This window comes from Macaca thibetana, chromosome 8 (assembly GCF_024542745.1).
Source record: "Macaca thibetana thibetana isolate TM-01 chromosome 8, ASM2454274v1, whole genome shotgun sequence".
Classification (NCBI taxonomy): Eukaryota; Metazoa; Chordata; class Mammalia; order Primates; family Cercopithecidae; genus Macaca; species Macaca thibetana.
Genome location: NC_065585.1, coordinates 21,720,843 through 21,734,014, shown reverse-complemented (window position 1 = coordinate 21,734,014; position 13,172 = coordinate 21,720,843). Strand labels below are relative to the sequence as shown.

Sequence of the window (13,172 nt, the reverse complement as noted above, 5' to 3'; positions counted from 1 at the left end):
TTATTTGCTTTTGTCAAGGCTAACATTTAACTTTCTTCAGAGAAATTATTTGTTACAAACTTAGGATAGGTAAGACAACAGTAATGAGTATTCAACAAAATGAAAATATGAAAAATACCAAAAAGACAAGAATAACAGAGGAGAAACAGCAAATATAAAGCTAATATAATCACATCTCCTGGAAAGAGTATGTACAGCACTTACTTTCCAGTGGCGCCTGGTAGTAAACAGTAGCTTTTCTCTGTCTAAGATAATATCGTTTCTGATTATCTTCTCCATCTTCTTCATCTTCATCATCTTCATCATCTTCATCATCATCATCTTCATCATCTTCATCTTCACCATCATCTTCATGTTCCTGGTCTTCACCCTCTTCAGATGATTCTACAATTAAGAAATACTTACTTCCAGAAGGACACTCAGCAAAATGTTAACAATTTTTAACATAGGTGAGTTGGGAAAGATCCACCCTTTTAAAGCTTATCTACTCCTAGATTGTTCATGGGAAGAACTTATAATTCTTTTCCAATACTAAAAACTGTACAAAAACGAGAGGAAGGAAAAAAGGAAGCAGAGAAAGAAGTTTGAAGACTACTGTTAAGCAAGTACCAAACTAAAATTTATAGTCTTTCTATGAATTTCATTAATATAGGTGACTAAACTTAAGCGTCCAAGTTAACGTAACTTTTTGACAAGTTTTCCAATTTCCTCATTAAGCTTTGGCTTTCTAAACCTAAGTTTGACATTTCACCCAGCCCATCTGGCTGTCATGGAGTTACATGCTGCATAACTCAATCTACTTATGATTATGGTAAAACATGCTCACCAAACATTTAAAATGCATTTCAGAAAACCGATTTTCACTCAAGTTCTAATAGATTATGGTAATAAGTTCTAAATGGAATAGCAAAACATAATTTTCATCACCTTTAAACTAAAAAAGAGATATACAGCGTGTTGTCCATAGCAGATGTATTACATGAGCAAACCAATATTATTTGCTTTAGATTGCTGATTTCAGTTACTTTCCCAAACAAAACATACTATCCTTTTAAGCTCTCCCCTGTCCCCACTTTTAAGTTACCAATCCTCTGATCTCTCACAAACTACCATAAATGTCACACTTTCTAAATAAAAAGGCTATTTTCTACTAAATAAAAAGTTCTTAAATTCAATCCCAGAAGACAGAACAAGAGAAGAGACTAACCCACACTGCCTTCTTGATTATCAGTTGTTTCTTCATCAGTTCTTTGAATATCTTTCTGTTTTCCTCTTGTGTACATATTAAGATTGCTCTAAAATGTTTAAATAAAAGCCATTAACATTTGGAATCTATTTATTAAAAAAATTAAGTTGGATCCTCCAATCCTGTTCAAAATGAAGAGATTTACAGCCATAAACTCTTAAATTTCTAGCAGTAACTGTTGACTGATCAAATAAATGCTGGAAAAAGTGATGTTTAAGCAAAAATGGATTAGGTACTATAAAAAAAAATTTAACTGGATATTATTAAATCATTCCCTTAATAGAAGAATATATTTACTTCTTCTGTTTCATTAAACACTCCCAAGTCTTCAAGTTCTCTCATTCGCTGTCTACGCATCTTCTTCATGTCATCCATTTTTTGAAGTACAGCTTCAGCAGTGCTTTAAAAACAAGATACAAATATAAGTGAAAATTGTAAAAGAGTAGCAGAATTTAAAAACCTTTATTTTCTTCCACTGCAATCTTTTGGCACTAAGGTTTTAAATATTTTTATAAAAAGCATTGATTTACTTGTATAAAAATATTTTTAAATTTCTTTCCAAGAATAGAGACATATATAGAATTGTCAAAAAGACCTCAAATAATCATTCTCAGGCTGGACGCAGTGGCTCACACCTGTAATCCCAACACTTTGGGAGGCCAAGGCGGGCGGATCAGGAGGTCAGGAGATCGAGACCATACTGGCTAACACAGTGAAACCCTGTCTCTACTAAAAATACAAAAAAAAAAAAAAAAAAAAAAAAAAAAAATAGCAGGCGTGGTGGCGGGCGCCTGTAGTCCCAGCTACTCGGTAGGCTGAGGCAGGAGAATGGCTTGAACCCGGAAGGCAGAGCTTGTAGTGAGTCGAGATCATGCCACTGCACTCCAGCCTGGGCGACAGAGCTAGACTCCATCTCAAAAACAAACAAACAAACAAAAAACCACAAATAATCATTCTCCTCTATGCTTCACGTAGTAGAATGCATTAAATGTTTGGGCTGGTTGAAATCCATGATTCTTCCCGAACAAAAAGTCTCTGACAGATAAATCATTTTGACCTAAGAAATTTTTACTTACTTAGTTATAAGTTTGTCAAACAGCATGGACTGGTTTACACCACTATAACGACTTCTAATCCTACAACTTCGACGTACTTCAACATCACCATTATCTTCATGTAAGTGTTCTGAACTTTGAACGATGTTTCTAGTCCTCAATGACCGAGTAACTGGAATCACTTTGTCTTCACAAATGCATACATAAAAATAAATAGAAACATTTGAAGTAATAGTATTTATAAAACAATTCTAAAATGAACAATTGAAAAGCTATACTTTCATGTAACAAAATTACAATATCTTAAACTTAGCTTTCTTAAAAACATTAGAAGACAAAAATAAAGTTAAAACATTCACCTACCATAAGATTGAGCCCATCTACTCCCAGGAGAAGAGGAAAGATATGTAATACAAAGACTCGTACACGAATGTTCAAAGCAGCTTTGTGATAGCCCCAAAACAGAAACAACTCAAGTACTTCAAAAGATGAAGAGATAAATTGTGGTATATCCATACAATAGAATATCCATATAATGAAATACTACTCAGCAACAAAAAAGCGACCACACGGATTCTCAAAGTAATTACGGTGAGTGCAAGAAGCCAAACAAAGAATACTGGATGATTCCATTTATGTAAAACTCTAGATAATATAAACTAAGCTATAATAATGGAGAACAGATTCCAAAATGAATGGTCACAGCTATGTTCCCATGAAATTACTTGCTCAGGAATCTGGCGGGGGGTAGTGTCAGAGGGAGGAAAGAAGCTAGAAGAGCCAGGAGGAATTATAAAAGGGCCTGGGGAAGTTTTTGGGGGTAGTAACTACCTTCACTATCATATTGTGGTGATGGCTTCATGGCATATACTTACGTTAAAACTTAACAAATTATACACTTTAAATATGTAAAATTTATTGTATGTACCTCAAGAAACCGGTAAACAGAATATTAATTACATATTTTAAGATCTGAAATGCCTTTAACAGTACTTACCTTCTCTGCGCTCTTCTTTTTTTTTATCAGCCTGCTGTCTGGCCAACTGCCTATATTTTAAAAAATGAGATGAATTCAAAACAGTTGACATAACTTTATTTTTATTTATTTATTTAGATGGGATTTCACTCCATCGTCCAACAGGAGTGCAGTGGCACAATCATGACTTACTACAGCCCCAAACTGCTGGGCTCAAGCAATCCTCCCACCTCAGCCTCTCCAGTAGTAGAACTACAGGCATGCCTCACTACACCCAGCTAACTTTTAACATTTTTTGTAGAGATAGAGAGGTCTCGCTTTTTTGTCCAGGTTGGTCTTGAACTCCTCGCCTCAAGCAATTCTCCCACCCTAGCCTCCCAAAGTGCTAGGATTATAGGCATGAGCCACCATACCTGGCTATAACTGACATAACTGTATTTCTTATATTCCATAACACTACAAACAAGACAAAAAGTTAAATCAGCCTGGAGAACAAATACTAAGACACCTAAAAACTTAAAATATACTGAAAAAAATAGGCCAGGCAAGGTAGTTCACGCCTGTAATCTCAGCACTTTAGGAAGCCGAGGTGGGTGAATCACCTGAGGTCAGGAGCTCCAGACCAGCCTAACCAACATAGCGAAAACCTGTCTGTACTAAAAATACAAAAATTCGTTGGGCGTGGTGGCTGGTGCCTGTAATCCCAGCTACTCAGGAGGCTGAGGCAGGAGAATCGCTTGAACCCAGGAGGTGGAGGTTGCAGTGAGCCAAGATCGCGCCATTGCACTCTGGTCTGGGCGATGGAACGAGATCCTGTTTCAAAAAAAAAAAAAGCTTGACAATCTGTATGCTTATATAAGTTATGGTTAAATACAGTTAAACAAAGCCTAAGATCTCTGATTTGAAGTTCAATGATATATGTAATAACTCTTAGCTAAACAGAATATATCAAAAGCGTGTTGAAATATGAAATGAAATCCTTAAGTATTTAAGTAGAGCTGAACTAAACATTGAACTAAACCGAGCAAAATCAAGACCTGTGACACAAGGGTATAATGGTCCCATATCCTTGAGAAATTTATTACTATAAACACAACTAATGCCTCTTAGTGATATGTTAATTGTCTTTTAAAAACACCTGCTGGCTACAATCTTTATATGCATGATTTTCACTCACATGTAGAAATAGTCCCATTTGTAAATGATCTATTCCATCTACAAACTGGCAAACACAATCTGTGAATTGGAAACATCTTCCAAGCTCTATAAAAAAGTATCTCCCTCATCTTTTTTTTTGAGACGGAGTCTCGCTCTGTCATCCAGGCTGGAGTGCAGTGGCGTGATCTCGGCTCACTGCAAGCTCCACCTCCCGGGTTCACACCATTCTCCTGCCTCAGCCTCCCTGAGTAGCTGCGACTACAGGCGCCCGCCACCATGCCCGGCTAATTTTTTTTTGTATTTTTAGTAGAGCAGGGGTTTCACTGTGTTAGCGAAGATGGTCTCGATCTCTTGACCTCGTGATGCACCCGCCTCGGCCTCTCAAAGTGCTGGAATAACAGGCGTGAGCCACCGCACCCGGCTGCTTAGTAGAGTTTTAGAAAAAAGATGAGGGGGCCGGGCACGGTGGCTCACGCCTGTAATCCCAGCACTTTGGGAGGCCAAGACGGGCGGATCATGAGGTCAGGAGATTGAGACCATCCTGGCCAACATGGTGAAACCCCGTCTCTACTAAAAATACAAAAAAATTAGCCGGGCATGGTGCTGGGCGCCTGTAGTCCCAGCTACTGGGAAGGCTGAGGCAGGAGAATGGCGTGAACCTGCAAGGCAGAGCTTGCAGTGAGCTGAGATCGCGCCACTGCACTCCAGCCTGGGCGACAGAGTGAGACCCTGCCACGAAAAAAAAAAAAAAAAAAAAAAACAAAAAACATCTAAGCAAAACAGTATGTGCCATTAATTTGTTTTTAGTGACTCAATTTTCCATACTTAGGCTGCATCTGTTAATCGACCTATGTATCAAGCCATTTGCAAGTGAGCTGGTTTGTATGTGGAATTTCAAATACAACTTAAAGTAAAATCAAACCATCTTTCCCAGATGAGTTAACTTATATATTCTCATTAACAAAGTAAGTCTTCACTAATTCCTCATCTCTCTTGGAAGACAGGTAAGAATTAAGAAGAAAATAAAAACTTCTGGCTGGGCACAATGGCTCATGCCTGTTATCCCAGCACTTTGGGAGGCTGAGGTGGGTGGATCACTTGAGATCAGGAGTTCAAGACCAGCCTGGCCAACATGGTGAAACCCCATTGCTACTAAAAAAAACAAAACAAAACAAAACAAACAAACAAAAAAAAACAAGGCAGCCAGGTACCTGTAGTCCCACCTACTCAAGAGGCTGAGGCAGGAGAATCATTTGAACCTGGGAGGCAGCGGCTGCAGTGAGCCAAGATTGCATCACTACATTCCAGCCTGGGCAACAGAGCACGGGGTCCATCTCAAAAAACAAACAAACTTTTGAGTAGGTAAAGGCTTATAGTTTCTTCAAAGGCTCACAGACTTTTCTCATAAAGGAGCTCCTCCCTTTATAGAGGGAGGTGTATACATTTTATAAACCAGGCCCCTTTCAGACACTAGAAATAGAATGACTAAAGCACTATTTTTCTGAACCACCCACCCCCACTGCCTTCTTTTTGCCTGCAGGAGGAAAGCGACCTTCCAAGGGTTGGTAAACTTCTCCTTCAATTGCTACGCAGTAAATATTTTAAGCTTGTGAGCCATACAGTCTCCTCTGTCACAGTTACCTAACATTACAGGGTGAAAGGAGCCACACACAAAATGAATGGGCATGGCAGTGTTCCAAGGAAACTATTTACAAAAATATGCAGCTGGACTTTGTCAACCTCTGCAAATCTGATGAAAGCTACGGTATACACAAGTTTAAACATTACTTCAGAGGTTTTGTGTACCCTCTGTGAAGACTATACATAATCACTGTACCCTAGTTAAGAGCCCCAGGATCAAGTAAGTATGTAGATCCTGCCCTCATGACACAGTTACTCATATCTTTCTGTCTTTCTCTAAGAATCTTGATCCTCTGGTCTTTGAGCCTCAAGTAGATTGAAAACAAAGAGTAAAAAAAAGAATGAAAAGGAAGGAAATAAAGAGATTTCTATAGTTGGGCATGCTGACAACAGTGAAAAAGAAACAGGGAAAGTATATGAAAAAAGACTCAAAAATACTGTAGGCTCTTTTATATAAGCCTTATGCAAACAGATACTGATGTTACCATTACGCAAAATAATCATCACTATTTGTAATAATGACCTAAATGTAGGGAGAGGATTTTTGTACAGGAACTCTGTACCGTGGACGTGGTGGCATGTCCCAGCTACTCGGGAGGCTGGGGCAGGAGAATTGCTTGGACCCGGGAGGCGGAGGTTGCAGTGAGCCGAGATCATGCCATTGCACTCCAGCCTGGGCGACAAGAGCAAAACTCTGCCTAAAAAAAAAAAAAAAAAAAGCCGGGCATGGTGGCACATGACTGTAATCCCAGCTACTCAGGAGGCTGAGTTAGGAAAATTGCTTAAACCTGGGAGGCAGAGGTTGCAGTGAGCCAAGACTCCACTCCAGTCTGGTTGACAGAGCGAGACTCCATCTCAAAAAACAAAATACACACACACACATACCATGGAATTGTACACTTTAGAATTGTGAATTGTATGGTGTATAAATTATATCTCAATAAAGCTGTTATTAAGAAATTAATATGGCCAGGCACAGTGGCTAGTGCCTGTAATGCCAGCACTTTGGGAGGCTGAGGCAGGGCGGATTGCTTGAGCCCAAAAAAGTTCAAGACAAGCCTGGGTAACATGGTGAGACTCCATCTCTACAAAAAATTTAAAAATGAGGCAGGGTGTGGTGGCTCATGCCTGTAATCCCAGCACTTTGGGAGGCCAAGGCAGGCAGATCACTTGAGGTCAGGAGTTCTACACCAGCCTGGCCAACATGGTGAACTCCTATCTCTCCTAAAAATACAAAAATTAGCTGGGTGTGGTAGGGCATGCCTGTAATCTCAGCTACTCACAGGCTGAGGCAGGAGAATCACTTGAAGCCAGGGGGCTGAGGTCGCAGTGAGCCAAGATTGTGCCACTGCACTCTAGCCTGGACAAAGAGTGAGACTCTGTCTCAAAAAAAAAAAAAAAAAAAAAAAAAAAAAAAAGAGCCAGGTGTGGTGGTGCAAACTTGTAGTCCCAGCTACTTGGGAGGCTGAGGTGGGAGGACCACTGGATCACTTGAGCCTGGGGGGGTTGAGACTACGATGAGCCATGATCGTGCCACTACACTCCAGCCTGGGTGACAGAGCAAGGTAATAGTCTCATAAAGAAAAAAATAATTAATAAAAAGGATAGAAATTCTATATTTTAGAAGTAATCTAATTAAAAATACCAAGTCATTCTTCTTTAAATCCAGATAGAAAGCATTTATTTTATTATACACCCTTAAAACCTTTCTAACATAAAGCCAAGTACAATGTTTTATAAACTTGAATAATGTACAGATCCTTTCAAAGGTAAAAACAGGACTTCCAACATTAATTTTTTTGTATGACTATGTAAACCAAACTAAATAGAAGTTCATCTATAAGTTTTAGACAAATAAAACTATAAAACCATTAAACAATTAATGTAATAAGGGGTTTTGCTAAAACGAAATAACCATTTGGTGTATGAATGTGGTATTGACTGCTATCAGTTTCTCTCGAGTTTGGCATGTTGTGTATCATATTTACTATATACTGCTGGTACCATGATGAGGCAACTCATCCACTTCTCTTTATTGGAAGTGTGCCAAACATTTATTTAAATAGTATGTCATGCTATCACATCACATTGCCTTTCATACAGAAGCAGATGCATTATTTATGAATTCAGGTCTAATTCTGTTCTTATCTCATTAATCTAAGATAACTAAAGTAGTACTACTTGGTGCCAATTCAACTGTAAACACAAATGTATGGCCTCAGATTTTATGGCAATTCTCTATAAGGTAACAATTTAGGGGGCCTAAAATGTTTATTTTTTTCTTCAGATCGTGAAAAACAATTTTAAGTTCTCAGAGACAGTTAACGGACCACTACCTTACCCCAGAAGAATAAACCTTAAGACTTCAAATTTCAGAAATATCGGGCTAGTTTATATTGTACTTCATCGTTGTACATTTCCCCCCATTTTAACATCTCCGAAATTGGAATGTGTCTTATTGATGGCAACTGTGTTTTTTTTTTAGTGTCCCATAAACATTGTCGTATGTTTTAACTGCTGATTTCATAAAATACAGTATAAAACACTCCCTAAACAATGGATGAAATAAGATGCAAATTAAAAAATATATATTAAAAGAATGATGAAATAGCTGAGAAAAAAATTAAAAACTCAAAAGGGCATAACCTTGCTTATCTAGAAAATATGGCATACAAAATAAAAGAATCAAAATTCCAGGCCGGCATGGTGGCTCATGCCTATAATCCCAGCACTTTGGGAGGCTGAGGTGGGTGGATCACCTGAGGTCAGGAGTTCGAGACCAGCCTGGCAAACATGGCGAAACCCCATCTCTACTAAAAATACAAAAATTAGCTGGGCATGGTGGTGTGTGCCTGTAATCCCAGTTACTAGGTGGGCTGAGGCAGGAGGATCGCTCGAACCTGGGAGGCGGAGGTTGCAGTAAGCCGAGATCATGCCACTGCATTCCAGCATGGGCAACAGAGCGAGACTCTGTCTCAAAAAAAAAGAAAGAAAAAAAAAAATCAAAATTCCATTTAAGAGCAGGAGGATTTCAGTCTTCTAGGTCATTACAAATTGTTTATTTATAAGTAATCTAAGAACGATTCTTTCTTTGTTTTTGGAAACAGGGCCTCACTCTCAGTGGTGTGATTACAGCTCACTGCAGCCTTGAACTCCCCAGCTCAAGTGATCCTCCTGCCTCAGCCTGCACAGTAGCTGGGACTACAGGTGTGTGCCACCATGCCCAGATAATTGTTTTATTTTTTGTAGAGATAGGGTCTCGTTATGCTGCCCAGGCTGGTATCAAACTCCCCGACTGAAGTGATCCTTCTGCCTTGGCCTCCCAAAGTGCTAGGATTACAGGCGTGAGCCATGGTGCCCAGCCAAAACAATTATTTCATCAAACAAATTTTACTCTAATTAGGGCTTTTTGCCCTGAACCAAAGCTATTCCAGTTCCATGAATTTAGCCAAACTACCTGATCCACTAAAATTGATTTCTTGAGTTTAAAATGGGTTTCATGCCACCTCATTAGACTAAAAACAAAACCAAAAAACCGTATGTACAGACTGCTTTAGAAATTACACCAACACATAGAAATTCATAAATGACTCAGAATTGATAAAAAAAACTTTATAGCAAGCAATCAGAAACAGAACTACGATTATGAATGAAGGCTTTGTATAGACTATTAAGTGAGGCCATAAATCACGACCTAAGTTATAGTCACAAAAGGTCTCTTTAGATACTCAAATACCTGAGAACTGATCCTACATCAGCCTACCTTGTTAGCTGTACTCATACGTATCACAGGTATCATCTTCAAAAAATAAAAGCATGAATAGGTACATATTAAATTTTTTTTTTTTTTTGAGATGGAGTCTCGCTTTGTTGCCCAGGCTAAAGTACAGTCGCACGATCTCAGCTCACTGCAACTTCTGCCTCCTGGGTTCAAGCAATTCTTCTGCCTCAGCCTCCCGAGTAGCTGGGACCTCAGGTGCGTGCCACCATGCCCAGGTAATTTTTTTTTTTTTTTTAGTAGAGATGGTGTTTCATCATATTGGCCCGGCTGGTCTCAAACTCCTGACCTCGTGATTCGTCTGCCTCGGTCTCCCAAAGTGCTGGGATTACAGGTGTGAATCACTGTGCCTGGCCACGTATTTTTTTTTTTTTTTTGAGACTGAGTTTCGCTCTTGTTTCCCAGGCTGAAATGCTCCCGAGTTCAAGTGATTCTCCCGCCTCAGCCTCTCAAGTAGCTGGGATTACAGGCATGCGCCACCAGCTAATTTTGTATTTTTAGGAGTGATGGGGTTTCTCCATGTTGGTCAGGCTGGTCTCGAACTCCTGACCTCAGGTGATTCACCTGCCTCGGCCTCCCAAAGTGCTGGGATTACAGGCGTGAGCCACCGGCACCCAGTCACATATTAATTTTTTATTTAGTAATACTCACTTGTGATCATTTATTTTCAAATAAACTACATGTTATGGCCCTGGAACCTTGATGACCAGTCAAAAATACAGTTCAAAAATTAAATGCAAATCCTAAATTACTGCTTTAAAACTATTTTGAATTAGTGTTCAACCATTTTGTATTACCTTGTAAAATGCCTGCCATTACCAAGTTGCTCCGTTATTTCCACATTCTTCTCAAAACTAGAATCTGAAGAATTCTGTGCATCTTTTCTCAAAGCTCTTAAAGCACGTGTCCGGTGGTAGGTTCCAACTTCCTTAACTGATGACCCATCCTTTAAGAAAAATTAAGAAAGCCATATAAGTTTTTCTTTACAAAACTCCCAATTTAAATTCCTCCAAAGAGTATTCTCTGATTACAAGTTAGTAACAACTGCTTTTTGTGCAGAATCATTTTGTATCTCCCCAAGAAACTACAAGTTAGTATCTAGAATAACTATTTCATGATAAACAAGTATCAGCAATGTCTATGAAGCAGCTAATAAAATTTACTGGTTTATAGTTCATAACAAGTAGTTCATAACCACTTTATAAAAAGTAGTCTTGACAGTAAAGTTTTCCACCACTGATAAAAAGTTGTAATAGTTTATTATAGTAGGTACTCATTTATTTTAAGGCTATGGAAGTTAGAAAGACCTAAGAAAGATACAGACTCACCAAAATACTGCCACCTAACCACCAGCAGCAATCTCAAAATAACTGGTCCATCAGAATTATGATTTTGGCTTGAACAATGAAAAAGAGTTATTACTATATATTTTGCCCAGTTTAACCCAGATAATGCAACAGCTGAATTAAAAAACTGTTTAGGCGCTGGGCACGGTGGCTCATGCCTGTAATCCCAGCATTTTGGGAGACCTAGGCAGGTGGATTGCTTTGAGCTCACAAGTAACAGAACAACATGGGCAACGTAGCAAAACCCCATCTCTACTAAAATTGCAAAAAAATTAGCCAGGCATGGTGGTGCACACCTGTGGTCCCAGTTACTTGGCAGACTGAAGTGGGAGGATGATTTGAGCCTGGGAGGTGGAGGCTGCAGTGACCCGTGATCGAGCCATTGCACTCCAGCCTGGGCAACAACCCTGCCTCAAAACAAAACAAAACAAAACGAAACAAAACAAAACTGTTTAAGTATGTTAATCTGTTGTAAAAACCATACAGCTCTATGTAACTTCATTTTAGTACAATAAATAGACTAGAAACTAATGGGCTGCTTTATGAGCTAGAGGTTCTGTCATAAAGTATTGCAAAGCTCATACACCGCTCTGAAATCACATAGAGTATTTTCACATTGTAAGTCAAAGGTATCTAAAATACAAACAACAAACAAAACAAACAAAAAAAGATAGGGCCAGGCGTGGTTGCTCATGCCTGTAATCCCAGCACTTTGGGAGGTCGAGGTGGGCGGATCACTTGAGGTCAGGATAAGAGACTAGCCTGGCCATGGCCAACATTGTGAAACCAAGTCTCTACTAAAATACAAAAATGAGCTGGGCATGGTGGCGTGTGCATGTAGTCCCAGCTACTTGGGAGGCTAAGGCAGGAGAATTGCTTGAACCCAGGAGACGGAGGTTGCAGTAAGTAGAGATTGTGCCACTGCACTCCAGCCTGGGCGACAGAGCAAGACTCTGTCATAAACAAACAAATCAAAGACAGAAGTCAAAGTCAAAGGTCCTAACAACTCTATAATTCTATGCCCTATTACTCTGAAAACTGATCAGTTTAGAAAAACAGGCAATGCTTTAGGAAAAAAACACCAAACATTTGAGTCCCTGGATCACATCCCAGACTGGCTTTACTCTATTGTTGAATGTTGTTTTATCTGGGCATTTATTTTTGATTTGAGCAAAATATTTGGTTGGTTCACAATAAAAAGGATATTTATGCCACAATAATCTGTGTAAAAATTAGATAGGTACTTCAAAAATAGTAAATGATGTGTATGATTTGTCACCATCTTTATCAGTGTACCTATATTTGAGGATGTTTGAAAAAAGAATACTTACACCTTGGGTGGTGTATTATTTTTAAGACAAATATTTACATCTTAGATCAGTGTAGTGTAATGTACGACTTTTTTTTTCCATTTTCCAAGGAAAACTTCCAAGGAATATTTCCAATTTCCTAGGAATATTTAAAGGGAATCTACTTCCAAATTATCAACTTTCATGTCCTTTTTCTTAAAACTGATCAGCCTGAAAAGGCACAAGGCATCCCATTCATTTGCCTTTCTCCATTTTAAAAAAGAAAGTTCTAAAACCACAATGAGATACCAGCTCACACCAGTTAGAATGGTGATCATTAAGTCAGGAAACAACAGATACTAGAGAGGATGTGGAGAAATAGGCACACTTTTATACTGTTGGTGGGAGTATAAATTAGTTCAACCATTGTGGAAGACAGTGTGGCGATTTCTCAAGGATCTAAAACCAAAAATACCATTTGACCCAGCAATCCCATTACTGGGTATATACCCAAAGGATTATAAATCATTCTACTATAAAAACACATGCACTCACATGTTTACTGCAGCACTATTCACAATAACAAAGACTTGGAACCAACCCAAGTGCACATCAATGATAGACTGGATAAAGACAATGTGGTACATATATACCATGGAAATGCTATGCCGCTATAAAAAGGA

General features: G+C 38.8%; 1 protein-coding gene across 2 annotated transcripts in view; it reads right to left on the bottom strand.

Annotated features, from left to right (window-relative positions):
- The window catches only part of ATAD2 (ATPase family AAA domain containing 2), an 84,893-nt gene that overhangs the window by 57,861 nt on the left and 13,860 nt on the right, over window positions 1–13,172 (bottom strand). For both annotated transcript variants that reach the window (XM_050801510.1, XM_050801511.1), the window contains exons 2-7: window positions 10,652–10,800; window positions 3,299–3,348; window positions 2,323–2,488; window positions 1,544–1,646; window positions 1,208–1,295; window positions 205–384 (exon numbers count right to left, since the gene is read on the bottom strand). In XM_050801510.1, coding sequence (XP_050657467.1) covers window positions 205–384; window positions 1,208–1,295; window positions 1,544–1,646; window positions 2,323–2,488; window positions 3,299–3,348; window positions 10,652–10,800 — 736 coding nt within the window. The remainder of the gene's footprint in view (window positions 1–204; window positions 385–1,207; window positions 1,296–1,543; window positions 1,647–2,322; window positions 2,489–3,298; window positions 3,349–10,651; window positions 10,801–13,172) is intronic.